The 26,221-nt window shown below is 34.2% G+C and overlaps 1 protein-coding gene and 1 pseudogene across 1 annotated transcript in view; both read left to right on the plus strand.

Moving 5' to 3' along the window:
• The first annotated feature begins 105 nt into the window (after positions 1 to 105).
• LOC112473256 lies at positions 106 to 224 on the plus strand (annotated as a pseudogene).
• Positions 225 to 4,819: 4,595 nt separating this feature from the next.
• Positions 4,820 to 26,221, plus strand: part of INTS2 (integrator complex subunit 2) — a 50,795-nt gene continuing 29,393 nt past the window's right edge. The window contains exons 1-13 of the mRNA XM_006924905.3: positions 4,820 to 4,917; positions 6,190 to 6,496; positions 7,133 to 7,271; positions 8,789 to 8,891; positions 10,048 to 10,161; positions 12,529 to 12,659; positions 12,896 to 13,069; positions 15,272 to 15,498; positions 17,205 to 17,330; positions 22,017 to 22,088; positions 22,173 to 22,287; positions 24,168 to 24,236; positions 25,494 to 25,628. Of these exons, the coding sequence (XP_006924967.1) occupies positions 4,899 to 4,917; positions 6,190 to 6,496; positions 7,133 to 7,271; positions 8,789 to 8,891; positions 10,048 to 10,161; positions 12,529 to 12,659; positions 12,896 to 13,069; positions 15,272 to 15,498; positions 17,205 to 17,330; positions 22,017 to 22,088; positions 22,173 to 22,287; positions 24,168 to 24,236; positions 25,494 to 25,628 (1,731 nt within the window). The 5' untranslated portion in view covers positions 4,820 to 4,898. The remainder of the gene's footprint in view (positions 4,918 to 6,189; positions 6,497 to 7,132; positions 7,272 to 8,788; positions 8,892 to 10,047; positions 10,162 to 12,528; positions 12,660 to 12,895; positions 13,070 to 15,271; positions 15,499 to 17,204; positions 17,331 to 22,016; positions 22,089 to 22,172; positions 22,288 to 24,167; positions 24,237 to 25,493; positions 25,629 to 26,221) is intronic.

Genomic DNA, 26,221 nt, shown 5'->3' on the forward strand with positions numbered 1-26,221 from the left:
TATATTAATGTGTGATATATAGGCTAATTATATATGCACATACATACTAATTCCTTTTATACCGATCACTTTGATATCAGTTTTCTAGTCTAAAGTTACCTTTGAGTCAATGGCCATGCCACCCTGAACAAGCCCGATCCCGTCTGATCTTGGAAGCTGAGCAGGGTCGGGCCTTGTTAGTACTTGGATGGGAGACCACCTAGGAAGACTGGGTGCTGTAGGCATAAAAAATAAAAAAATAAGGGATTGTAAGCTGACAAGGTCCTTGCAATCTGTGAGGTCAACCAAGGGTTGTCTCGCCTAAAAAAATAATAAAGTTACCTTTGAATATTTAAAGCATAGCTCTATTTTTTAGATCACATAAATGTTTCTGAAACATAAAAGTGTTCAGATATAAACACTACATCAAAAATAGTTGTCATTTTGTATAAGCAGCTATTTTAAATATTTTTGTCCAAACTTCAGCTAAGGATAAATTCCAAAGTTGTCATTTTGAAAGACTTTCTGCCAGCAGAATTTTAAAATAATCCTTTAAAAGGATATGTATGTTGTCGGAACTTAAATTATTTTGTCTCACAGTTTATATTACCTCTAATTTTTTTTTTTACTACAGTGTTATGTATGACTAAAAATAACTGCAAATCAGGCTTGGTTTTTTTTTTGCGGGGGGAGGGTATTCGCTTGTAGTACATACAACCTTTCTTTACTATTTGTAGTTTCAGTATTGAAAACCAATCCCTGAAAAATCATATTGAGTGGCTTACTCTGAAGGAATTGATTTTTTTCTTCAATAGCTAAATCAAATCTGCAAAACACAAACTCTTTCTTCCTTGTAAACAGTCATCAAAAACTGTCGTGTGTTGACTATCAAATATGTTCATTTCTACCTGATGCCCTGACTTTAGTCTAAATTAGCATTATTCAATGCCATATAAGTTATTAGATAAAACAGCCTTATCTGGTTGGACCACTGCAATATACTGCTAACTTGGTCTCTCTACTGTGTGTTCTTTACCTGATAGCGTAAAATCCTTTATGGCTCCTGTTTGCTGTAAAGATAAATGCCAAAAGTCTTAACATGCCCACTTCTCCACAAGCCTCAAAATGGGACTCTTTTCCTGTTCTCCTCCTAGCCTCTTAGGCATTTGAGTTCTTTGAACGCCCCATGGTTATTTTTGCCTTGCCTCTGGGTAATTTCCCCATGTATCCTTGCTTCAGATCAGGTCCCCTTGTTAAATACTCTTACTATAATAATCTATGTGGAGCCTAAGTTGTCCGATTATTTCTCCCCCTTACCCAGTGACTCCACGAGGATAAAAAATTGGTCTATTTTGCTTACCACTGTATCTCCAGAATCCAACACAACACTGAACATGTAGTAAGGCACTGAAATATTTTTCGAATAGACTTCATGTGATAAAACACCTCAAACCACAGAACTTAGCTTAAATGTGAGTTTTGCAAATGAAGTTATAAAATTCTAACTATTTGGGAATAATTTTTACATTAGTATAAATAGTTTAGGATCACTGGGTTAGGATTCTTGTACTCTTAAATTTTCCACCTTCTAGTTTGTGACTTCAGGCAAAAAATTAAACCTCGTAAAGTCTCAGTTTGTCGTTTGTAGATGACCTTAATAGTAGCCATACCTTTCTAACCAGCTTTGTGAACCTCAAAGGAAATTGCAAAAGCCACTTTGATATTTGTAAAATAGGAGTTGTGAGGAATGATTAATATAATACCTATGTCCCCTAGAAGAGTCAAATCCAGAATGAACTAAGGCTTGCACAAGGAAAACAATATGCTTACGGCTACAAGGACTTTTAAGTGTTCCTAGCAAGAGCAAGGATGAATGAGATATAAAGAGTAAAGTATTTAATACTCAAGCTTTATCTCCCTTCTGTACTATGATAGAAGAAAAGCAAAGGGTGGCTTGGGAGCACTGAAGAGAAATACTTTAATGAAGAGAAGTGCTTTGTCAAGGAAAGATTTCTTAGCAAGGGAACACTGGATGTGAGAGGTAAAGAGAATGAAACTCATTCCAGACAGAATGAACGGTGGGGGAGAAGACCCATGAATAACATGGAAGATTTGGGAACCAAGCAGTCGAAACTGACTAAACTGGAGGCACCATGGTGGGACATGGCGAGAGTCCAGGCTAAAGAGTGAGAAGTCAGACCATGAAAAACTTGCCTTTTAAATTCCACCTTGAGGAGAATCAACTTTATCTCAAAGCATGGAAGTGTTTTAGTTCTAGGGATGATTCATAATTGGTTGAACAATCATACCCCCAAAAGGCTTGATTGGTGGAGCTATGTCAATCTGGAGGGATGTCTAATGCTATACTATAGAACCATGGCCAGATCCTATTCAACATTTTATCCATAAAATTAATGAAGATATGATCTGTATAGCCAAAGTAGATAGCCAGTGTAAAACAGGAGTCCAAAAGATCTTAACAGGCTGTAACGATGAAAGAAATCATAGAAGAGGCACACTAGGGAAAATAATTATTAAAAGAGTTCCGTGTTGAGAAAACTGGAGCTGGATGTCTCCTGAGATCCTTTACTTTTGAAATTCTGTGATTCTATTTCCAAAGAACATTGGTCCTCCTTTAAATACCTAGGTCTAATAATTTCTTGGAGCTCATTTACTCAGCAATAGTCTACGTAAAAGCACCTAGTATTCCTGAAACATGGTAATGTTCCCCACCACCCCTGGCTTTTGGTTTCTCCTTTCTTTCCCCAGTCTGACTGAAAAAGTAGAAGAGTAAATAAAAGTAATCCAGTCAGAGGACAATGTTTACTTCATCCAGGAAGGAGTCTTTTGCCCCCAAGTGTAGGAGCTACACAGCATGTTTCATCAATTCTAAGACACCAGTAATTGTAAGACGTTATTTTATGTACCACTAAGGAATAAAAAATAATGCCAAGTAGGATTTAACAAACTTGATTTTAAGACATCCCAATTTCAGAAATGTTCAAATGTGAAAAAAAATCACAATTTATGAAATAGATCTTTATGAACAGAAATAGTAATGAGCCTCAGTGTTACATTAGTCTTAAAGGATTATTCAAATATTTTATAATCACAAAAGGGCACACCATAACTATATAAGATACTCCTCTGATAATCAAAGGTTTTGTGATTCACAGGAAATAAATGTTTGGGCTACTTTGTTGTGTTATTTACCATTCTAGAAATTCCTGAATCTGCTTAATTGAACATCTGGGTTGAAAAGTCTTTATAAACTGATTTTAGTAATCAGCCTCAGAGGAAGCACGTCTAAAACTCAAAAGCCATGAGTAAACCTTTTTTCACTAGGGTGTCTGAGTTCTATATGACTGTCAAAATGATTTCATTGACAAACATTACAATGTAGATTTGAAAGACCTGCTGACTAAGTGGATATGAGGGGGAAAGGCTGGAGTCTAAGATGACTTCCATGTACCTGGCTTGAGCGACTTGGTGGGTGGTGGTGGTGGTATTTACAGAGATAAGAATTGGAAGAGAAGAAACAGGGGACTTAGAGGAAAATAAGTGTCAGCACTGATCACACTCTAGCTATCTCATTCAGGCTGGATGCGATTTGTTGTCCTCTGTAGATCAAATGGATCTGCAATGTTGTTTCTCCATTAATGGTTTCAGGATCATAAACAATTAGAGTTGGAAGAAAGTAAAAATCAGTTCTTATCTACCTTCTCATTCATTCCCAAACCAGTATTTGAATTCCCTTCATACTCTCCCTGTGAAATGATCATCCAGGGAGATTAAATTGCTTTACCTCTCTGAGTCTCAATTTACACAACTGTAAAATGGAGATTGTTATCTACCTCAGAGAATGAAATCAGTAGACTAGAGCACTAGTGCCTCGCAAGTGATCAAAAAATAAGTCTTTAATAAATTTCAGCTTAAAAATGACTGTGGTACAGTTGTGAAATAAATTTGTGTGTAGTGAGCTACTATGTAAAGAAATAGAATACATAACAATTAGGACGTATTATTTCATAAAACGTTTGTTTCCATTTAAATGGGGAGTATAAATGCATATGTGTGTTGACACACAATGTAAAATCTATTAATGCGGATCAGGTGGCAAAAAGTTTGAGAAACTGCAACCACCACACATTAGTTCTTTTCTTCCTTTTCTGATTTTTCATGTTGAAAGCAGACCTTATTTTCAAAGAGGTTATTCCTCTGTCAGAGCCTTGGAAACTATGAATTATGTAATACCGTATCTCTGTAAAATATTTTCAGCTCCTAGCACAATGTCTTGTAAACAGGTGCTAAATCCACTACGACTGAACCAGGTACTAGAAATAATATGAAAATACATAGGGACTAGTGGTTTTTAATCTTTTCTGGGTGATCAGGTTTCTTTTGAGAAGCTGGAAGTTTTGGACCCTCTTTCCGGAACACACGCCAAGCACTCGCAATTCCGCAGATTCCAGAGAATTTCTGAAACTTCATTCTTCGCGCTCTAAAATCTAAAGGCCCTAAATTAAGAACCCTGAAATGAAGATGTTTAACTTCTGACCGTGTGTGAGGTCGAGAGAAGGCAGATCGAGATTAGATTACTTTAAAAATTTTCCTACAAATCCTAGGATTCTAGAACTTTTACCTGCTTTGTCACTTGAATGCCACGATAATCCTGTGATGATGAAACCGCAGTTCGAAGGGGTTTAATGATTGCTGTAAAAGGACTGAGCTAGTATCCTCTAGCAAACATACTAGAAGAAAGTTCCAAAGACTTCAGGGGTGAAATTGGGCAGAGCAAACAGCGGGGGAGGAAGGGGTGGGGCCGCGCACGCGCAGCGTTGCATCAGCGCCGACGTCTCCCGGTGTCTTCTCGCAGCCACCCTTCCTTTCAGTCCAGTACGGTGGCCGACGGGAGCCAGATGCTGGGGATGAATGAAGGTGCAGGGTACGGGTTGAAACAGTCTCCTCCGCTTTCCGCTCCCTTCAGTCTGGGTTCTCCCTTTGCGCGCTGTCCCCACCCAGCCCCTATAACGCCGCGGACCCTATTGGTTCCGGCGTCTGAGTTCTTGGTGCCCGGGTCGACTGGGGTCGACTCAGGGCACCGTGAGTGTAGGGGAACCCAGATTATCGCCTAGGCCCAATTTCGGACCGCGCTCTCAATTTCTACCGCGTCCCGCTTCTAAGGCGTGGAATCCGGGTAGGGGCCTGGGAGGGTTGGAGGGTAGATGTTAAGGTATGAAGATTCCGCTGTTAAGGCCTCAGCGCGTGCCCTGGTCCGCGTCGGCCACCCGCCGGACATTTCTCAGCCAGAGGGACTGGTTGGTTCTTATTACTCCCAGGGCAAGACCTATGATCACACAGAGTCCGGCGCCTCTGCTCCTTCAGCCCGCCCCTCTATTAAAAGGCCAGCTCCTCTTGCTTAAAAGCCCAACAGTGTTTCTGCTCACGACTGTTACCCATGATGGCTTTGACTGACTGGTCCCTGTTCTTTTTATTGATTGATTGATTGACTGATTGCTTCTGATTACTCCTGAAGACAGAGGAGTGCCCTAGTGGGACTCATCTTTCTCTCATAGCTAATTGCCCTCACAGCTGTTTTTTACCCAGGGTACACAGGATATTGTTAAAGCCTCCAGAGCTTTGAATTTGACTACTGATTGCTTCTGGCTACTGAGGCGATTTTTAAATGCTGACTCTTGGAGGGTGGGAAATAGAAGCCTAACATTCTTTACATATGTCGGATAGGCATATGAAACTGAGGTTCGGAAGAGGAGCATTCTTAACTATGGAATTCATTTACTTTTATTTTACGTTGTGGTGCTCATATGATTGGTGTAGTGGAGAAAGCTGTGGACTGGGATAACCAGCTAAATGAGAGTTCAGCCTTGACTTTTGCCATTAACTAGTAATATTACTGTGGGCTTATTACGTAATCTCTCTGGACTTCATATTCCTTTGTAGCAAAATAAGAGTGTTAGAACAGAGGATCCCTAAGACCGAAAGAGACATTAACATGCTGTTTTCTTTCTCATTTTCCAGATGGTGGTAGAAACATAGGGAGCCTTTAGTTGTCCCAGGAACCCATTGCCAACATAGGGGCCTTTTAAAGATAGACCACATTTTTCAGGGTGTTTAAAAAAGGGGCGTTCATACATGTGGAAATACACCCCTACTTTCATTTGTTTTTATTTATTTATTTTTTTACATTAGGATCAACAGTGATGATGACTGAGTGTACAAGCCTTCAGTTTGTCAGCCCGTTTGCTTTTGAGGCAATGCAGAAAGTGGATGTTGTTCGTTTGGCATCTTTAAGTGATCCAGAATTAAGACTTCTTCTGCCCTGCTTGGTGCGGATGGCACTTTGTGCTCCTGCTGATCAGAGCCAAAGCTGGGCCCAGGATAAAAAACTCATTCTTCGCCTTCTTTCTGGAGTGGAAGCTGTCAATTCCATTGTTGCATTGTTGTCTGTGGACTTTCATGCTTTAGAACAAGATGCCAACAAAGAACAGCAGCTTAGGTAATGTTATGTTATATAGTATGTGGATTGATATTGGATTTGCCTAAGATGGGAGAGTCAAATGTTTTATGGAGCTTTTCAAGCTTTTTATTGGATACTTCTCCAGAAAAGAGACGATTGAGAATCTGAACTTTGGAGAGCTCTTAGTTTTTTTGAAAAATATATTTATAGTTAAAATTCTTTTGAATTCCGTATTATAAAATGTCGTATAGAAAAGTTTGGCCATATACACTGTTGTATTCAGAGTAAACTGATTAGGCCAATTACTTGCATGGGAAGTGGATAAGTTAAGCTCCCCTGAAATAGGATGATTTATTAGAATCAACCGGGAGACTTTTTAAGCTCCCATTGATTCTCCAAAATTTGGGGCAGATGTTTTGTGCTTTATTGCCCATTGCGAATCCAGTAGTGAGTCACTTTTGTTACTGGAAGTGAATGTTAACTATCATTTGCGATGGAGTCTTTACATAGGTTGTGAATTCCTGAAATAGGCAAACTAAATGGTATTTCAGAAGTAAGACATTGATGAAATGTATGAAAAGAATTCATACATTTTATTTCAATGACAATTTTTCTGCTTTTGTATCTTTGCCAATGTTCTCATAATTATTGTTTTACATGTTTGTGCTCTATTAGGCATAAACTTGGAGGAGGCACTGGAGAAAGCATCCTAGTATCACAGCTTCAGCACGGACTGACATTAGAGTTTGAACACAGTGATTCACCTCGTCGATTACGGCTTGTGCTTAGTGAACTGTTGGCAATTATGAACAAGGTGCATTTATTTTAATCACAGCTCAAAATATGCATGATTTGATATGTACATATAAAAGGTAGAAACAGGCAAGAAGGTAGGCAGGTTGCATCCTTAATCTATACCTATTTCTATTCATTATGTAAGTTTTCCTTGAAAGGATAGTAAATGCCAGCCTTAAAGACTTTTTTTCTCTAATTACTATTTACTCTCATTTATGCCTATTCTGTATTCTCTATTATAGGAATTTTTTTCTGTATGGTGTTCATACAGTGGCTTCTCAATAGTTAGAAAGGTAACATAGTTCAAGACTTGTACAAATTACTAGGATACAATTTCTCCTATAAAATGTTATGATATGTAACTAAAAAATGTATACGATTCCTTTAGACACTGAATGAGCATAAATTACCTCTTATATAACAGTGAATAGAGTGTACCAAAGCTGAATTGGATGTAGGATCATTGGCTAGCCTCACCAGATGACTAAATTGTTTCTGTACAGTAATGAAGGCTATTCAGCTTCTCATCTCAGCAAAACGATAGACACTTTAGGTAATGGACCTTTCGGTAATTATGGTTAATTGAAACTCTGAATTTTAAATTTGTCAGTGTCAGGGGAGTAGCACTACAAAGAACAAAATTCAATCTTCATGTTAAGATGGCTTAAATGAGAATAGACCCACAATTTCAAAGGCAAAGTTATTTACTGTTAGAATTTCAAGATCAGTTAATTTATAATAATATTTAGTTTTATAAATTTTGGGGGAAAAAACCCTAAATTCTTTTTCCAAAGAAAAAACTAGGTAAAAGGCGGTTTTCGTTAGTTTTAGATAGTTTTTAAGATACATTACAAACCTTTTAAAAATTTCTTTCTATTACAATTATTTCCTTCTACTCTTTTCTACTGTTCTGAAAGTCTTTAATTTTAACCAGTATTTTTCCTACATCTGTTTTTCAATATCTCACTGTTAGCTCTAAAAACAGGTGGCTTTTCTCTTATGAGAGGTTTCTAATTTTCCAGTTCAGTACTCTTTTGATATGGGAAATGTGATGAAACTACTGAAGGAAATTTTCAAAAAAGTTAGTAGGTGCTTTTGTTGACCTAAATTTTTATTCTTTATTTTACTTACAGTTTATTGGGAATTGAACATGAATTTATATTTATTATATGACTTAAAGTTTAGTTTTTTGACTTTTTTTTGGCTACAGCTTATATAGGTAGCATTTCCAGTTCATTGCTTTGATTTGTCTTATGTTTAATTCTAGATGTCTCCAAATATTTATACAAAAATAAATTATAGCGACCCATATTGCCATGTCTGAATAATAATTAATATGACTGCTAATTGGTTACATTGGTTTACATTCATTGAATACTGCACATTCTAATGCAGTATAGTAATGACAAATTAAGAGACATGGTCTGTAAGCTCAACAAATAATTACAAAATTAGTAAAGGATTTCATTACCTGGAATTAATAGAGTTCATCTTTTCTTTCCTTCCTTTTTTCCTTTCTTCCTTCCCTTTTTTAAGGTATCTGAGTCCAGTGGAGAATTTTTTTTCAAGTCATCTGAGCTATTTGAGAGTCCAGTCTATTTGGAGGAAGCTGCAGATGTACTTTGCATTTTACAAGCAGGTACTATAATGAATGCTAAGATACATTTTACATACAGTTTCTTGTTAAATGATACTTGTTAAATTTCTTAATCTGGAATGTACCTTAAAAGGTTAAGTCAAAAATGACTAATAGTAGGACAATGATTAAGTAAATTATATTATTTTTTTAGTAGGGAATATTATACAGCTGTTAAAATGGTATATTTGAAGAAATTTAGTGATTTAGTCAAATTGCAAAGAAATAAGTTAAAATGCAAAAAGCAAGGGGCAACCCAGTGAATAGAATTATAATTCCAGTTTTGTTGAATTTTATAACAATACCAATAGGGGGAATAAAATAAAATATTTTGGATTATTAACTTTGAGTGATGAGATTACAACTATTTTTATAATAAGTATGTATGATTAGAATTAAAAGGTAGAGAACAGCCAGGCTCTATGGATCGCGCCTATAAAGCCCGTTCCCAGGAGAGGCTGAGGCCCATGGATCGAGGGTGCCCAGGGTTCAGAACTACCACTCTGTGCACCGGGCCTGGCGCCAGCATGGGGCCTCCCGGGAGAGGGGAGGGACCCGGTCTAGGCCAGACTTGGAGGAGGGCAGACACCCCATGCTGGGCGGCAGTGGGCCGCACCTGGGAGCAGTGCCAGAATTTCCACCCAGACTTCTGATGAGACCTGGTCTCTCTTTTTTTAACTTTCTTTTTAGCATTTTCTTTTTAAAAATTCTTATTCCCCAGCATTATTTTGGCTCATAGTGGATCCCCTGACCTCACCAGTGGGGCGGTGTACATATTACTGTTAAAAAAAAAAAAAAAAAACATAAAAACGTAAAGAAGATTTTAATGAAAATAACTCTTGATCAGCACTATAGCGATGACAGTGTTCTTTGTTGTACTGTCAGATACAGTCTGTCAAATACAATAGCCACTAGGCACATGTGGTTATGGGTTACTTGAAGTGTGACTAATGTGATTGAAGAACTGAACTCTTTTAAATTTTATTTAATTTAAATTGCCAGTTGTGGCTGGTGGCTGTCCTGCTGGACAATTCAGCTCTAGACTATGAAAAGGAAGTGCCTTAATTTAATTGCTTTTAAATGACAAAGTTGAAAGACGTTTAATATATGACAATGAAATGCACTCCTTTGTAGTAACATTGACTTTGTTTTCTTATAGAGCTCCCCTCCTTGCTTCCTATAGTTGATGTAGCTGAAGCCTTGCTACATGTTAGAAATGGTGCCTGGTTCTTGTGTCTGTTGGTGGCCAATGTTCCTGATAGTTTCAATGAAGGTAAATATAAATTTAAATTGGGATAAGGAAGAGATTTACTTAGGCATGTACAGGATCTATTTTTGAGTTAAGAAGAAGCATTTATGGGGTTATGAGATTTGTCCTTTGAAAGAGTATTAGCATTAATTGTAGAAATATTTGGTTTACAGATTTCAAAGTTGTTTAGAGATTACAAATTTAAGTCTTGTGATATTTAGCAAAAATATATTTTTTTTTGCTGGTTGTCACCAGTGTGTAATAGGACAGTAAAAATACCAGAGAACTAGAAGATATAATCTCTATGCTCAGGGAGCTAAGGGGAGAAGACATGTATCTGTGAAATAGCCAGAGAGCAATATGAGATATGTGTAATCAGAAATACCAGCAACCAGACCTTTGATTTTTAGCTTTATTGCTGTCAGTTTGCAGAAAAACATAGGATAGAAATTGAGAAAGATCAATGAAATTTTCACCTCTATTTTGAACTATTAGTGATTGAATATTACTGTTTGATTCTGAGAGATATAAAAATAAAAACATTTACTGAACAAAGTGTTTTGCAAATTGATAGCCAAGGAGTGAAAGTCCCTGCATCTGGAAGTCATCGTTTCTGGCTTTGTCACTTATTTTTTGTATGATTTCCATCAAGATAAACTTAACTTTTCATCTATGAAATTGGAATATTGATAATAATATTTTCTTTACATTTATTTCTAAGAGGTTTATTTAATACCACAACATACATAAAGCCCTTTGTAAACTGTGTCCTTGCCGTTTTTCTGTCTGCTTGTTCTATCACTTAGGAGTGTTAATGTCTCCAGACATAATTGGGGATTTGTCTGGTTCTCCTTTGTCAGCTTTTGTTTCATGTATTTTGAAGTTGTTATTATTGTATTGGATCCATGTACATTTAGGATTGTTATATCTTTTTGATGAATTGTTTTTCTTTTTCATTATGAAATGTCTTTTATCCCTAGTAATATTTCTTCTTTTAAAGTCTACTTTATCTAATATTAATACAGCTGTGTCAGCTTTCTTACAGTTAGTATTTGCATAGTGTATATATATGTATGTGTGAGTGTATATATACACATCTTTATTTTTAATCTATCTCTGTGTTTATATATAAGGTGGGTTTCATGTAGACAGATATAGTTAGGTCTTTTTTTAAATTTAGTGGTAGTCTCTGCCTTTAATTGGAGTGGTTAGACATTTACATAGACTATTTAATGTGATTATTGTAGCAGTTATATTTAAGTGTCATCTTGTTGTTTGTTTTCTGTTTGTTCCCTTTTTCCTTTTCCTTTATTTGGATTGAAACTTTTTAGGATTGCATTTTATTTCCACTGCTGTCTAATTGCCTATACTTTTTTTTTCATTTTTTTCTTTGCATTTATTTAATTTATAGTTGCAGAGTTTACAGTATGCATCTTTAGCTTATGGCAACCTAGTTTCTAATGATTTTATACATCTTCACATATAATGTAATGTACTTCTATTTCTCCCTCCTATCTTTTATGCCATTGTTGTTATAAATTTTATTTCTACATGTGTCGTAAACCTCAGAGTACATTGTTAACTACTTTTGCTTTAAACAATTATATTTTAAAGACTTTAAAAACACAAGGGAAAAGTCTTTTTCTTTATCTTTATTTACCATTTTTTAGTGCTCTTCATTCTTTTTTGTAGCTTCATATTTCCATCTGGTCTAATTTCTCTTAGGCTTGAAGAACTTCCTTATAATTAGGTTTGCTGGCAATAAAATTTCCCAGCTCTTTTTTTTTTTAATCTGAAAAAAAAAGTCATTTTGCCTTCAGTTTTGAAAGATATTTTCATTGGGTATGAAATTTTAGAATGACATTTTCTTTTACCTCTTTCAGGATATCTCATTCTATTGTTTGTAGTAATTTTTATCTCTGCGTCTCTCTATGTATATTATTTCTTTTTCCTCTGGTCACTTTTATTTATTTTTTTATTCCTTCTGGTTACTTCTAAGATTTTTTTTATCACTAGTTTTCAGAAATTTGATTATGTTGTATATGGGTATGATTTTCTTTGCGTTTATCCTGGTTGGAGTAAATTGAGTTTCGGTTTTCTAGTTTTTATCAAATTTGGAAAAATATATTTTTGTCTTCCATTTCCTTTTTCTGAGACTCTAATTATAAGTATGTTTGACTAGATATTGTCCCACAGGTCACTGTGCATTTTTTAAGTCTCTTTTCACTCTTTGATTTATTTTGACCAGTTTTCATTGCTATGCTTTCCAGTTCCCTAATCTTTTTCTTCTGTAGTGTCTAGGCAGTATAAATGATTGATTCTCAAAGGGTGAAAAAAATTTTTCTAACGTCTTACAAAGCTTAAACTAATTAGAAGTTATTCAATGTTCAGTTTGTAGGGGCCTGATCAAAAATGGAGAACGACAAGATGAAGAAAGTCTTGGAGGAAGGCGGAGGACAGATGCCTTACGCTTCTTATGTAAAATGAATCCTGCTCAGGCCCTCAAGGTCCGAGGCATGGTGGTAAGAGATCTTATTTTTTTGAGACATAAGCCATTATATTAGGACCAGGAACTTTTCTCAAGATGATTTTAGAATCTTGTAGAGAAGTATAATTATGTATAGGATGTATTAGCTACCTCTCTGTTTTTTTTTGTGTTTTGTGATAGGTCTTCTAAACTTTAGAGGCTTTAGATATTGAAGCTTGTGGACCTTTTCCTTATGATGTTGAGTTCAATTTGTTTTCTTTGCTGTGTTAGGTTGAAGAATGTCATTTGCCAGGCCTTGGAGTAGCTTTGACATTGGATCATACTAAAAATGAAGTTAATGAAGATGGAGTGAGTGACTTGGTTTGTTTTGTTAGTGGTTTGCTTCTTGGAACAAATGCGAAAGTCCGAACTTGGTTTGGAACTTTTATCCGAAATGGACAGCAGGTGAGGCATCGGATTATTTTGGCAATTAGTAAAAGAGGAAGAAACGTTTTAGAATGATACCATTAGACCAGTGGTTCTCAAACTTCTTAGCCTCAGACCTCATAACATTTAAAAGATTTATTGAGGATACCAAAGAGCTTTTGTTTATGTGTTTTTATCTATTGATATTTGCCATGTTAGAAATGAAAACTTAAATAGTTGAAATATTTAATTCACTTAAAATAATAATAATCCTATTACATGTGAACATAACATTTTTTTTTATGAAAAATAGCCATATTTCCCAAAATAAAAATTATTGAGAAGACTGATATCATTTTACCTTTTTGCAAATCTCGTTAATATCTGGCTTAATAGAAACCTTTGGAAAACTGTAGTGTACCTTTGTGAGAAAGTGAGAGTTAAAAAGGCCAATATTTCTTAATATGACTGAGGAAATAGTATTGATTTTCTGGAACCTCTGAAAGCATTTTGGGAATCTCCAGGATTTGAAGTCAGACTCATGAGAACTGCTGCATTAGGTCATCAAATAAGTTATTATAGTCTGTAATTTTGATATATATATACATATATATGTGTATATATGTATATATATATATATACACATATATATGTATATATATATATTTGTGGTAAAATATACATAACATAAAATTTACTGTTTTAATCATTTTTAAGTATATAGTTTAGTGGTATTAAGTACATTAACAATGTTGTGCAACCATCACCACCATCCATTTTCAGAACTTCTTCATCATCCCAAACAGAAACCATGTACCCATGAAACATAGTTCCATTTTCCCCTCCCTCCAATCCTTGGCAACTACCATTGTATTTTTTTCTCTATGAACTTGACTACTTTAGGTGCATATATAAGTGGATTCACATAACATTTGTCCTTTTGTGACTATGTTATTTTATTTAGCATAATGTCCTCAGTGTTCTTTCATGGTGTAGCATGTATCAGAATTTCCTTCCTTTTTAAGACTGAATAACATTCCATTGTGTGTGTGTATGTATGTATGTATGTATGTATGTATGTATGTATGTATACAAAATATATACACTGCATTTTATTTATCCATTCATCTATCGATAAATATATACTATATTTTGCAACAGTTTTTAACTTGCAAAATATTCTACTTTTTCAAAAAACATTTCATGGTAAGTCTGTGAATTGAGTCCCTGTGAAGGAACTGATGCAGACTGATTTTTAACTTATTGAGGTCCGTGAACTAGAAAGTAGTAGCTTGTACACTGCTTAGATTCTCCAGTCTATTTTTTGTGCTACTGACTCAACATACTATTTTGTATCCAAGTTCTACTTTATTTCTAGCTCATTTGAAAACTAATTTTAAGCTTTGCTTTTTAAAAGGAAGTTAACAGTTATTGTATACCTTCTATATGTCAGGCATTATGCTAAATACTTGGTATGCTCATCTTGTAATTATTTTTTGTGTGCAATAAACTTTTCTTATTTAACCTAATGTTATTATTGAAGTATTTTTATCATATTTTACTTGGAAACACTCTAAAAATAACTAACATTTGCCTAGTCTTTTACAGTTTAGAACTGCCTTTGTATGTTTTATCTTTGTTGATTCATTCATCTATTTAACAGACATTGAGTGTTTGCTGTATGTATATCAGGCACAATGTTAGGTACTACTTAGAGACGACTGAGACATTATCCCTGAAAAACTATGGAGATGATAGACTTATAAACTCCTAGTTTACAACAGCTCTGGAAATTATATATTATTAAAATATTCAATTCTTGTCATTAAGGAAATTGGGGTTCAGAGAGGTTAAGTAATATACCTAAAAGTTCATAATAACAGAGCTGTTGTTGAAATCCAAGATCTTGTGTCTCTAAAATCTGATGAGCACTTTCTACTGTACCACATATGACTCCATTAGTCATTATATATTTGAAAGTACTATTTAAATATTTTACAATTCAAATTGTCATTAATTTAGTATTTTCTGTATAACCAATCCAAATTAGGGTGAGTAGAGAATTCTTAAAATGAACCAGTGAATTTTGAATTTGCTCAGTTGGTTAAAACAAGATTCTGCAGTTATGACAGACTCCTTGAATGGTTCAGTTTTAGGTGTTTGGGGAACTTTGTTTGAGTTTCTTTTTGACTTAATGGATGCCCCATGCTTTCTTCCTTTTGTGGTTCATGTTTCTTGCAGAGAAAAAGAGAGACCAGTAGTTCTGTCCTTTGGCAAATGAGAAGGCAGCTTCTTCTGGAGTTGATGGGCATTCTTCCCACAGTAAGAAGTACCCGCATTGTGGAAGAAGCTGATGTGGAGATGGAGCCCAATGTGTCTGTGTATTCGGGGCTGAAAGAAGAGCATGTTGTGAAAGCCAGTGCACTCTTACGTCTGTACTGTGCTTTGATGGGGATCGCTGGACTCAAGTATTCAATAATTTGATATTTTACCTTTTTATCATTTTACTTTCTTGTTTCTAATACCAAAAAAGTCAGCCAAAGGCTTTTTATTCTGAGGATTCAGGTTTACTATTAGGCTTATGTAGTGGTCTGGCCTTTATCAAGAATGAAGACCTAAGGCAAAACATCTCTCACTGGGATGTATTTATCTATTTTGGTCTGATTATAAATAGAATTATGTAAATATGGGCAGGGGCAAAAGCAGTTTAAGAAACCTATGACTTCACCATAGCTTGACATGAATATAATGAATGATCTGTGAGTGATCCTTTACCTAGCCCATGCAGCTAGTTGAAGTAAATCTCTCCTGTTTCTTTTTACAACTGAAATCATAAATTGTTTAAAATTGATATGATGTGATTATTAAGTACAGAGTTTCTTATTTAGTCACTGCACTCCATCCTTTTGCACAATGTCCTCAACTGTTACACATACAGTCTTTATTTTGCATGTCTTTAATATATGAATTTCAGTTACTATTGTTCAGTTAAATAACACTGCTCCCTCAACAACTAACGTATCAGTTACTGTGATACCTTAACCAGGTAATTGTATAAAGTACCAATTTTGCTGAAAGCTCTTCAAGCCACAGTTCACTGTGTAAGTAACAGGTGCATGTCGTGATCAGTGGCCAATCGCGCTATTTCTTTTGAGGTCTATCAGCAGCTCGTCACTATCAGCACACTGTTACTCAGTTTATGATCAGATAACAAAGTGGGTGATTGTATTGTCATCATGTCTCTCAGTGATAAACCCATGTGACATTTTACACAAATAGATAACTGAAAGAGGGAATTAGCCAGTAAAGGTGAAAGTATAGCAAAGAAACAAAAAGTGGTAATGCTCTAAGTAACATTTGAACCAAATGTAAATAGAATAGCTGACTGTGAGAATGTTGATGTTGCTTCCATTTAAAGTCCTTAGGTTGGTAGCCAGATGAACTTAGTGAGGGCGAACTTGTCAATATAAATGAGGAAAGTCATGATGAAGAGGATAAAGAAGTCCCAGAGGAAGTGATGCTGGAAAAAAATCTTCATTTAAAGGATCTGTCAGATATTTCATGACCCAAAGTACAAAGGATAAAACATTGGAAGCTGATCCAAACTTAAAAGGGGGTGTGAAATTCATCAAGGCTTAGAAAAGATGCTCACTCTGTATTACAAGTTATACAACGAGAAGGCAGCAAAGGCTATTTAAACTTGATAATATTTTTACAAAGAAAACTCTTCAACTCCCAATGATTCTAATATGTTCAATTATAGAGTGCTATATAAATATTAGTTTTCCTGTTTTTTTCATTTCCCTATGCATTATAAACTGACAGTTTTCAGATATTTTGACAAAAAAGTTAAAAGGTCACGAAACAGTTGTAGTTTTCCCCATTGTTTATTAAGATTGCGATGTGTAGTTTCAGCAGGTATGGTTATTTTTAAGCTTCCACACTATCATGCAAAGTGAGGACTGCCTATATTTGTGTCTGAGGAAAAACGCTGGTTGTAAACTCCACAGTTTTGCTTTTGACACTTAAGATGTTAAAGATTTTATAAATGGGAAGTCTTAATATAAAGCTCAAAATTTGTATCTGAAGAATCAAACTCTTGAGAAGTCTCTTTTTCCTTCTACCTTCCTCAGCTAAAAAAATATAAAGCCTAGTAATGTATCTGTTTTTTTAGACCAACTGAGGAAGAAGCTGAACAATTACTGCAGTTGATGACAAGCCGTCCTCCTGCTACACCAGCTGGGGTTCGCTTTGTTTCGCTTTCCTTTTGTATGCTGCTGGCCTTTTCTACACTTGTCAGGTATCTTACTATATAAGTTGCTCTATTTTCTCAAGGTCTGCTTTTGTTTATTTATTTACTTATTTATTTTTAATTAAAAATTTTTATTTTTCAATTACAGTTAATATTTAATATTATATTCATTTCAGGTATAAAGTATAGTGGTTAGACATTTATATAACTTAGAATGATTCCCCCAATAAGTCTTGTAGCCACCTGATACCATGTATAGTTATTAACAATATCATTGACTATATTCCATAAGTTCTACTTTATATCCCTATAACTAATTTTGTAACTGCCAATTTGTACTTCTTAATCCCGTCACCTTTTTCACCCTGCCCCCAATACCCTCTCATCTGGCAACCATCAGTTTGTTCTTTGCATCTATGAGTTTATGAGTTTGCTTCTATCTTGCTTGTTCGTTTATTTTATTTTTTAGATTCCACATATAAGTGAAATCATATGGTTTTGGTTTTTCTCTGTCCGGGTTATTACACTTAGCACAATACCCTCTAGGTCCATCCATGTTATCACAAATTGTAAGACTTCATTCTTCCTTATGGCCAAATAATATTTCATTGTGCATATGTACCACATCTTCTTTATCCATCTGTCTTTAGATTGGAACACTTAATCCATTTACATTTAAAGTAATTATTGATAGGTACATAGTTTTGGCCATTTTATTGTTTTCTGATCATTTTTGTAGTTCTTCTCTGTTCCTTTTTTATTCTTTTGCTCTCTTCCCTTTTTTGTCATTGACTCTCTGTAGTGTTGTGTTTGGATTCCTTTCTCTATTTCTTGCATATCTCTTGTGTATTTTAGGTTGGTGGTTACCATATGCTTCATATGTACCACGGTATGATTATAGCATCTATTTTAACTTTACGGTCACTGAGATTTGAACACATTCTATAATAACTACCATTTTTACTCACCCTTTCCATGTTTATGCTTTCGTCATTATCTTTTACTTTTGTGTGCGTGTATTTGCGTGTATCCCTTAATTTATTGTTGTAATTACACATGATTGTCCTACTTTTGCCTTTTAACCTTTGTAGTTATAGGAGTTATGTTCAGCTAGTCTTCACATGGTTCTCAAGGGTGGTAGTTCTTTGATTTAGTTATAATTTTGATGTAGTGGGAAGAGAGGATAACATTTACTTCCTCTGCCATCTTGAGGTTTGCTCTTGTTTATTAAAACACATGTAGAGCATTAATTAGGATCTTAACTATAAAAATTGGTCTAGATATGGGCAGTGGTATTATCTTTTGGTAAAAGGGTATCAGTAACATCTACTGTGTGCAAGTCATTTAATTTATCTTTATTAAAGTTTCATGTACACACTGTTTTAAAGGAGTTGAAATAGTTCTTCAAGATTTATTAGGGCACATAACAGTCCTTACTCCCCTCCTCCTTTCATCCCTAAGAGTAACTTCTTTCATTTCTTTTAGCTGATTCTTTTGGGTTTTACTACCACATCTTTAAATAACATGTTTGCATTTGCTATATTTTGATTTTTCAATTTTAGTACTTGTTGACTTCCCCCTGTGAAAGATGAGGAATTAGTTCGTTCTTTTCTCTCAGTCCCCAACACATATATATCTACATATCCTTTTTATCATCCATTCTCTCAGTACAATTATATTATAATTTTGCTTTGACCAATATATAGTTGTTTATATTACACTGTTGGAAGCACAACCATGTAATAAATGGTTACTTTTCTTAAGCAAAACTTGTTCTTTGCATTAATAATTATCTTGTGTTTTTGTTTCTTTTTTATTTGCTCGGTGTTGTGTGCTTATATTAATGCAACCTCAGACTGCCAATATACACCTCCTGTCAGGATGTTTGGATTCATTATTCTATCAATTTCATTTTCTTAAGGAAATTTCTCCCGGAGCATTTTGACCTACTCCAATCTGAAGTAGTTACCTCTGCACCGGGTATACAACTCTTGTCTTGGAATTACTCTTCACTATCGTTTTGGAGACTTGCTTTACCTCTCATTTGTTGTATCTCCTGTTCCCTGCATGTAATGTCTCCATCTTTTTTCATTTGCTCCCTTATTTTGCTTCATTGGAATGGGTATGTGGGAGGTAAATTATTTTGAGACTGGATATTTCTGAAAATATCTTTATTCTACTTGAATACTTGATTGGTAATTTGATGGGGTATGGAATTTTAAGTCGTAACTAATTTCCTTCGATAATTTTGCAAGTCTCACTCCATTGCCTTCTAATGTCCAGTGTTGCCGTTGAGAAATCTGATGGAATTCTGATTCCTGGTCCTTTGTGTAGCCTGCTCTTTGGAACAGGAAACATGGAAACATGTAGACTTAGCTTTTTGTCCCTAGGGTTTTAAAATTCCTTCCTGACATGCCTTGGTGTGGGTCTGCTTTTGTCTATTGTCCTAGGTATTTGGTAAGTTCTTTCAACCTGGCAACTCATATCCTTCAGCTCTAAGAATTTTTCTTGAAATAATTTGTTAGTAATGGGTTTTCTCTGTTTAAAACCTTCCCTTATTTGGATATTGGACTTCATGAAATGATCATCTTATTTTCTTACCCTTTCCTATTTATTTTTGTGTTGATCTGCTTTTTAAAAATCAGCTTTATTGAGAGACAATTTATATACCGTAATATTCACTCATTTTAAAGTGTACAAATTAATAGTTTTCAGTATATTTACAAAGTTAATGCAACCATCACCATCATCTTATTTTAGAACATTTTCATACTCCAGAAAGGTACTGCTCATTTTACCTTTTAGGATTTGTCCTCAGTGTTATCTTTTAATCCTATTTAGTTTTAAATTTCTAAGAGCTTTTTTCTCTGATTGTTTCTTCTGTGTAGAAATCATGGCAGCATGATTTCTCTGAAATTAATCATAATGAGTGAAGATTTTATTTGTACTGTTTTCTCTCAGTTTCTTTTATTTCTGCCTTTCGTCTCTATTTTTTAAGTTAGAAGCTTTTTCTGGCGGTTTGGTAATTTTTTATTGTCTGTTCATATTTAAAAGTAGGAAACTAAAAGGCAGATTAGAACCTCTAAATGCATAGTTGGGTGCTTGGGAAGCTCTTAAGGCTCACCAGAGTCTTAGAGAACACTTTTGTCTTGCCTGGAGAGTGAAGGTCTGAATAGAAAGCCATAAGCAAAGGTAAAAAGTGAGGTTTTGTGAAGGGCTGGGAGATCTCAGCCTGCAGTATAATCATTCACTTAATTCTCCTACTTTCAGAATGATGCTTCAGATATCCCTGGTTGTTCCTCACTTCAGAGTCAGCCTCTTTTAACATCTCCAGAGAATAAATCCCTAGTCTTTTCTCGTTGGAGCACGGGTTTTCATCTAGTTGTGTAGAATGGAGGAGATGATCTGGAGGTCTGCTCCTTATATAGACTGTCAGTCTTTTTAGTTTAGTCTCTGTCTTCACTCTCACTCACAGAACTGCCTGGAGCTGTTAATTCCTTAGCATTTTGGGGATTCTGTGGTATAAAGTGGTTGGTTTTCCTTCCTGCCACTTTAGTATTTTGCTTTGTTGGGTTTGCTGAGTCAGTTACCACTCATCTATATATGCTCTAGCTTCCAGTATTTTGTGTTGTTGTTCCTCATAAACCCATGCTTTTATGCTTTTTACAAAAATCCCTTTAGTGTAGTTTGGAGTTTCAAGAGGACGTGAAATTAGGTACATGACATGAAGTGCTTTTTTTTCTATTTACCTGAAGTAATTTCTCAACATTATCTCTAATCCTTATTACTTCTATAAGGTGGGTATTTTTAATCTGTATTTTATATATAGGAGAGCTAAAATTTAGAAAGATTATTTAAATTTTTCGTCCAGAGTCACACTACCAGTAATTAGCGGAGAAGGGATTCCCTCTCAGGTCCAGCAGACTCTGAAGGCTGTAACCTTTCTACAACATAGCACTGTCTTTTATTAGTGGAATGATTTAGGTATGGTTGAGAGTGACCATTTTAATTTTCTTAGCTTTGGGTAGCAAGTGTTTCAGTTTTTGTTTTACCCATTTACACTGCGATGTCAAATCAAAGTTAACTTGTACCTTTCAATCTAAATCTAGGAGTTCACTTTAAAAATGTCATTGTTTGGTATATTTTATAATCACTTTTCATATCTGTGATGAGCTGTGGTTGTCTGTTTTTTCTATTTATTTTTTTCTTTTTGAATAGTGATCACATTTCTCTCCAATTTTTAATTTTTCTAAAAAATGTATCTATATATTAATTTCAATTTCCAGGTAAAAGATGGACTAACTTGTTCCTGTCCTAGTACTCAATTTGTGACTTTTCGATGATTAAGCTTTAACACTGGATTTTTTTTCTAATGAAATAAATTTCAACTGTTAATATGGTTCTTCTAACATTTTAATCCCAAAGGGGCTTTGCATTTTCAAAGATTGTGAGGATATTCACTCTCTCTAACTTGCAAATGCAATAACTAATACTTTTGAGAGGGTTCGACTATTCACTCTCATGAAGGAAAGCAAAGGTCCTCATTCTTCATCTCTAACTACTTCATATCTCAATGGCAATTAGTGGCCATTTCAACAAGCAATTAATTTGAGTTGATATTTCAAAATAAGAAAGGAAAAAGTAATTTCTACCAAAAAAATTTCAGAATGCTTTCCTATTCTTATGCTAGTATATCTGATTTTAACCAGTGACTTTCTGATATGTTTTATATAGTACACCTGAGCAGGAGCAGCTAATGGTAGTGTGGCTAAGTTGGATGATAAAAGAAGAAGCTTATTTTGAGAGGTAAGATAATTTCATTTGTTTCAGCTAACTAAGTTTTCTTCTCCTCTATTTGGAAATTCATATATTTTTTTTCTGTTTCAACAGTACTTCAGGTGTCTCTGCTTCTTTTGGGGAGATGTTATTATTGGTTGCTATGTACTTTCATAGCAACCAGCTTAGTGCTATCATTGACTTGGTCTGTTCCACTTTGGGGATGAAGGTAATTTCCTTTTATCTTTCTAAAGAAGGTATTTCTAAGCTGGGAATTTTTCTATAGTGTAAAGTAAATAGATTGTTTTCATTTCGATGTAATCTTAGTTTTCAGTAGTTTGAAATTTTACCAAGGGCTCTTAGAAAAAAATACATTATGAAAACATTGACAAGAATAATAGATGTTCAATGTAGAAAGCTCAGAAAACACAGAAAAGAAGGGAAAAATAGAATTTTATTGTTCAGAAGCATAAAACGTACTACTGTTTACATTCTGATGTCTGTTCATTTTTTTGAAATTGATTAAATATTTTGTAATTTTAAAGAACTTACCAACATATGATGCATTTTCTCATGTCAGTAAATATTCTAATACAGTATTTTCAATGGCTCTATAGTAATCCATCATATGGAGTAATCGTGACTTTCGTAATGGATCCTTTCTTTGCCATATAGATTTTTCAATTTTGGAATAATGCTTAGATAAAAACTTTGTTTATGTAAATACATACACAGGCACTCACACATGTATATCTTCAAATGCTTTTTGGATTATTTCCTTAGGATAGAGTTCTAGGAGGCAGTTACTAAGTAAAAGAATATGATGATAAGATATTTAATGAGTATTGCCGTATTATCTTCCAGAAAGATTATACCAGTCTAACTATTCTCATTAGTGAATGAGAGTGCCTATTTTCCTACACTCTCACCATCACTAGGCATTACCATTCTTTTTAATCTTTGCAAATTTGATGAAAAATGGTCTCATTTATTTTTCATTTCTTTGATTACTAGTGAAACTTTGGTTTTTATTATTATTTTTTTTATAGTTATAGTTTATAGTTTTGGTTTTTTTTGTAGTTTTTAAAATTATATGTTTTGGCTGGTTTATTTCTTTCGTGAAAGGCTTATCAGTCTCCCAGTTTTCCTATGGGGATTTTAACTGATTTTAACTGATTCATTTTTCCTCACTGACATATAAAGGGTGCTATATGTCATGTTTCATTGATTTCAGGACACATATTTTACCCAATATTGAATTAAGGTGATTGGTTTTACAGGTGACGTGTAATGTTAATTGGTAGTGTTTACCCCCTTTTTTCCCTCTTGAAAAGCTACTATTAGATTATCAATGTATCTTATAACCCTTAGTGTCTTTAAAAGTGGAGAAGTAGAATATGTTGCAGTGGTTCTTTCCCAGTTGTTTTGCCATGTAGAAATTATTATTTTTTTTGTGTGTGTAGTATATTAAGTATTTCTTTTGTGGTTCTTACTTTGCTGATATGCTTAGAAATGTTTCTCTTTCTTTAGGTTTGTTGAAATGGTCATCTATATATTCTTCTATTGTTTTTGTGGCTTCACATTTTATATGTTTTACATTTGGAGTTTATTTTGGGTGTGGTGTCAGGTGTGCAAATATATATACAGCAGGTCCCTGAATAACGTTGTTTTGTTCAATGTCAATTTGTTACACCATTGAGGAGATGCCATAGGAACCTAACTCTCGTTTATATCAATTAGCCTATGGTAAAATTGGTTTTGTTATATGTCATTTCGCTTAAAGTTGCAGAACCTATCGGTGATGTTGAGGACTTACTATATAGTCCCCAGAAAGGTAGATGTCACATCTCCCTTTATTGAATAATCCACTTCTTCCCACTGACTTGAAATGCCAGTAATAGTATTTACTAAGTACTTTTATATGTTGGTTCATTTTCTGAGGAAAAACACCTTTTAATTCTTTATTGTTGGATTTGAGAAACCACTTATGAAATAGAGTATTTGAACATTAATTTTATATATCACAGTCAGTTTAGATAATAAATTTACCAGAGAAAATTGTGCTTCATATATTTTCACATGCTGTTGGAATTCTTTTGTTTGTTTTAGATTGTAATTAAGCCAAGCTCCTTGAGCCGGATGAAAACTATCTTCACACAGGAAATTTTTACTGAACAGGTACTTCTTTTTACTTTATTTGTAGGTACTTCTTTAACTTTCTTTTAGAGTATTATTTGGGGGAAAACTTGTATATCTCAATTTAAGAGAATAATAAGGTCTTTTTCTATTCTTTTTTAGTTTCCAATGATTAATCTTCGAAATGTCTGTAAAGAATAGTTGTATTAAAATTTACTTTTAAAGCTACTTACTACATACAAAAGCATGTTTTAAATTTACATATTTTGGAGACTTTGAGTAGATACTTAAGAGTATAGCCTTAGATATTGATGGTAGGAATCTCACATGGGGTACTCATTTGTATTTGTCAGAAGAAAAATAAAATGGAGATCTGTTTAAACCTTTAAGCTATAAGGTTCATTTCTAACTAGATCATAAGCTAGAATCTAAATTTCTTATTCTCATATTTACATGTTCTTATTTGGCCTCAGCACTTTCGTCTGTGGATAAGCATAAGGATTTTTCTTTTCCAGCAAAGGAGACTATTCTAAAGTTTAAGATTAATTCTTAGATTGATTTGTCAATTTAAATCTCAGAATACAAAAGAGATATATACCTTAAAAATATTTGAAAATACTTATGGATCTATAGTTGTTGCTACTTTTAGGGTAATTAATATTCTCATCTCTTTACCAGACTCTCTCTTTTCCCCTCAGTGCACATACATTCCCACATAACAAACACACATAAGACATAGGAGACTCATAAGTTATTTTTCATGCATTTAATTTGAACTGACTGGAAGATAACTTTGGGGGAGGGTCTTTGAAAGACAGAGGTTTGTGCATGACACAATGAGAATAATAATAAAAATTCCTGTTTATGTGATTCTTTATAATTCACGTATGTTTCTCAAAAAAAAATTTTTCTCCTCACAAAAACCTTTGAGGCAGGTAAGACAGTATTGTCCCATTTTGTAGTTGGGAAACTGGGCTCAGAAGACAGTGACTTATCCAAAGTCACTGAGCTCAGATTTTATGATTCCAAATTTTATATTTTTTTAACTTACTGCACTACCATCAACATATCTATGTTTTTAAAAAGTAAAAAAAATTAGAGAACTTTACAAGTTCCTAAACATATGCTATCTCATCGTTCAAAAATAATCAAATCATGTAATAATTGTTTTTTTATTATTCATTCCTAAGGACCACACTTGCATTAAATATTGACAGTCTTACCTGCTAATCCTCTCTCTTTCAGAATAATTTTGTATTTGGTTCTATCATATGTATTAATACTGTTTTCCCCTTTAAGGTTGTCACAGCTCATGCAGTTCGGGTCCCTGTCACCAGCAACCTGAGTGCCAACATTACTGGATTTTTGCCTATTCATTGTATTTACCAGCTTCTCAGGAGTCGTTCATTTACCAAGCACAAAGTGTCAATAAAAGTATGACCTTTTATTTATATTTCAAGCTACAACCTAAGTTAATGCTTTTTTTCCAGTTCTGTTTTAGTTTGTAGGCCTTTACTGTGGGTTTGTGTATAAAATGTGTTTAGTTGCTAGTCATTTATACAGTTATAGTAATTAGGAACTTAGTTTTAGATTTTTCAAATAATATAACTGTTAAGTTATTTACAAAATGTACACTATTACTAATTTATTTAAATTTTTAATAATAGCATTTTATTAAGCTTTAAGAAGAAATTGCCATTTTCTGTAGTTTGGTTTTATTCAACAAACTGAGAAAGTTGCTAGTCATCCATAACCTGTGTTTGTGCCTTTGTCACGAGGACACCTAACACCTAACTTGTACATATTTTGATATATTTTTAATTTGTTATAGTTGGCTATGTCAAACAGGTAAAAATCCTCTAAAGAAACATCTCAATCTCAAGTAAAGAAATCTGTTTGAACGTTTTCAAGAGGCTCTTTTATTTATAAAGAACAATAAATGTATGTATCGATATATAAGTTTTAATTATCCTTGTTTTTATGATTTAGTGAAGTTATTTTCTAGCTAGATTGTGTCTTTTATTTCT

Source organism: Pteropus alecto, unplaced genomic scaffold, assembly GCF_000325575.1.
Source record: "Pteropus alecto unplaced genomic scaffold, ASM32557v1 scaffold98, whole genome shotgun sequence".
NCBI lineage: Eukaryota > Metazoa > Chordata > Mammalia > Chiroptera > Pteropodidae > Pteropus > Pteropus alecto.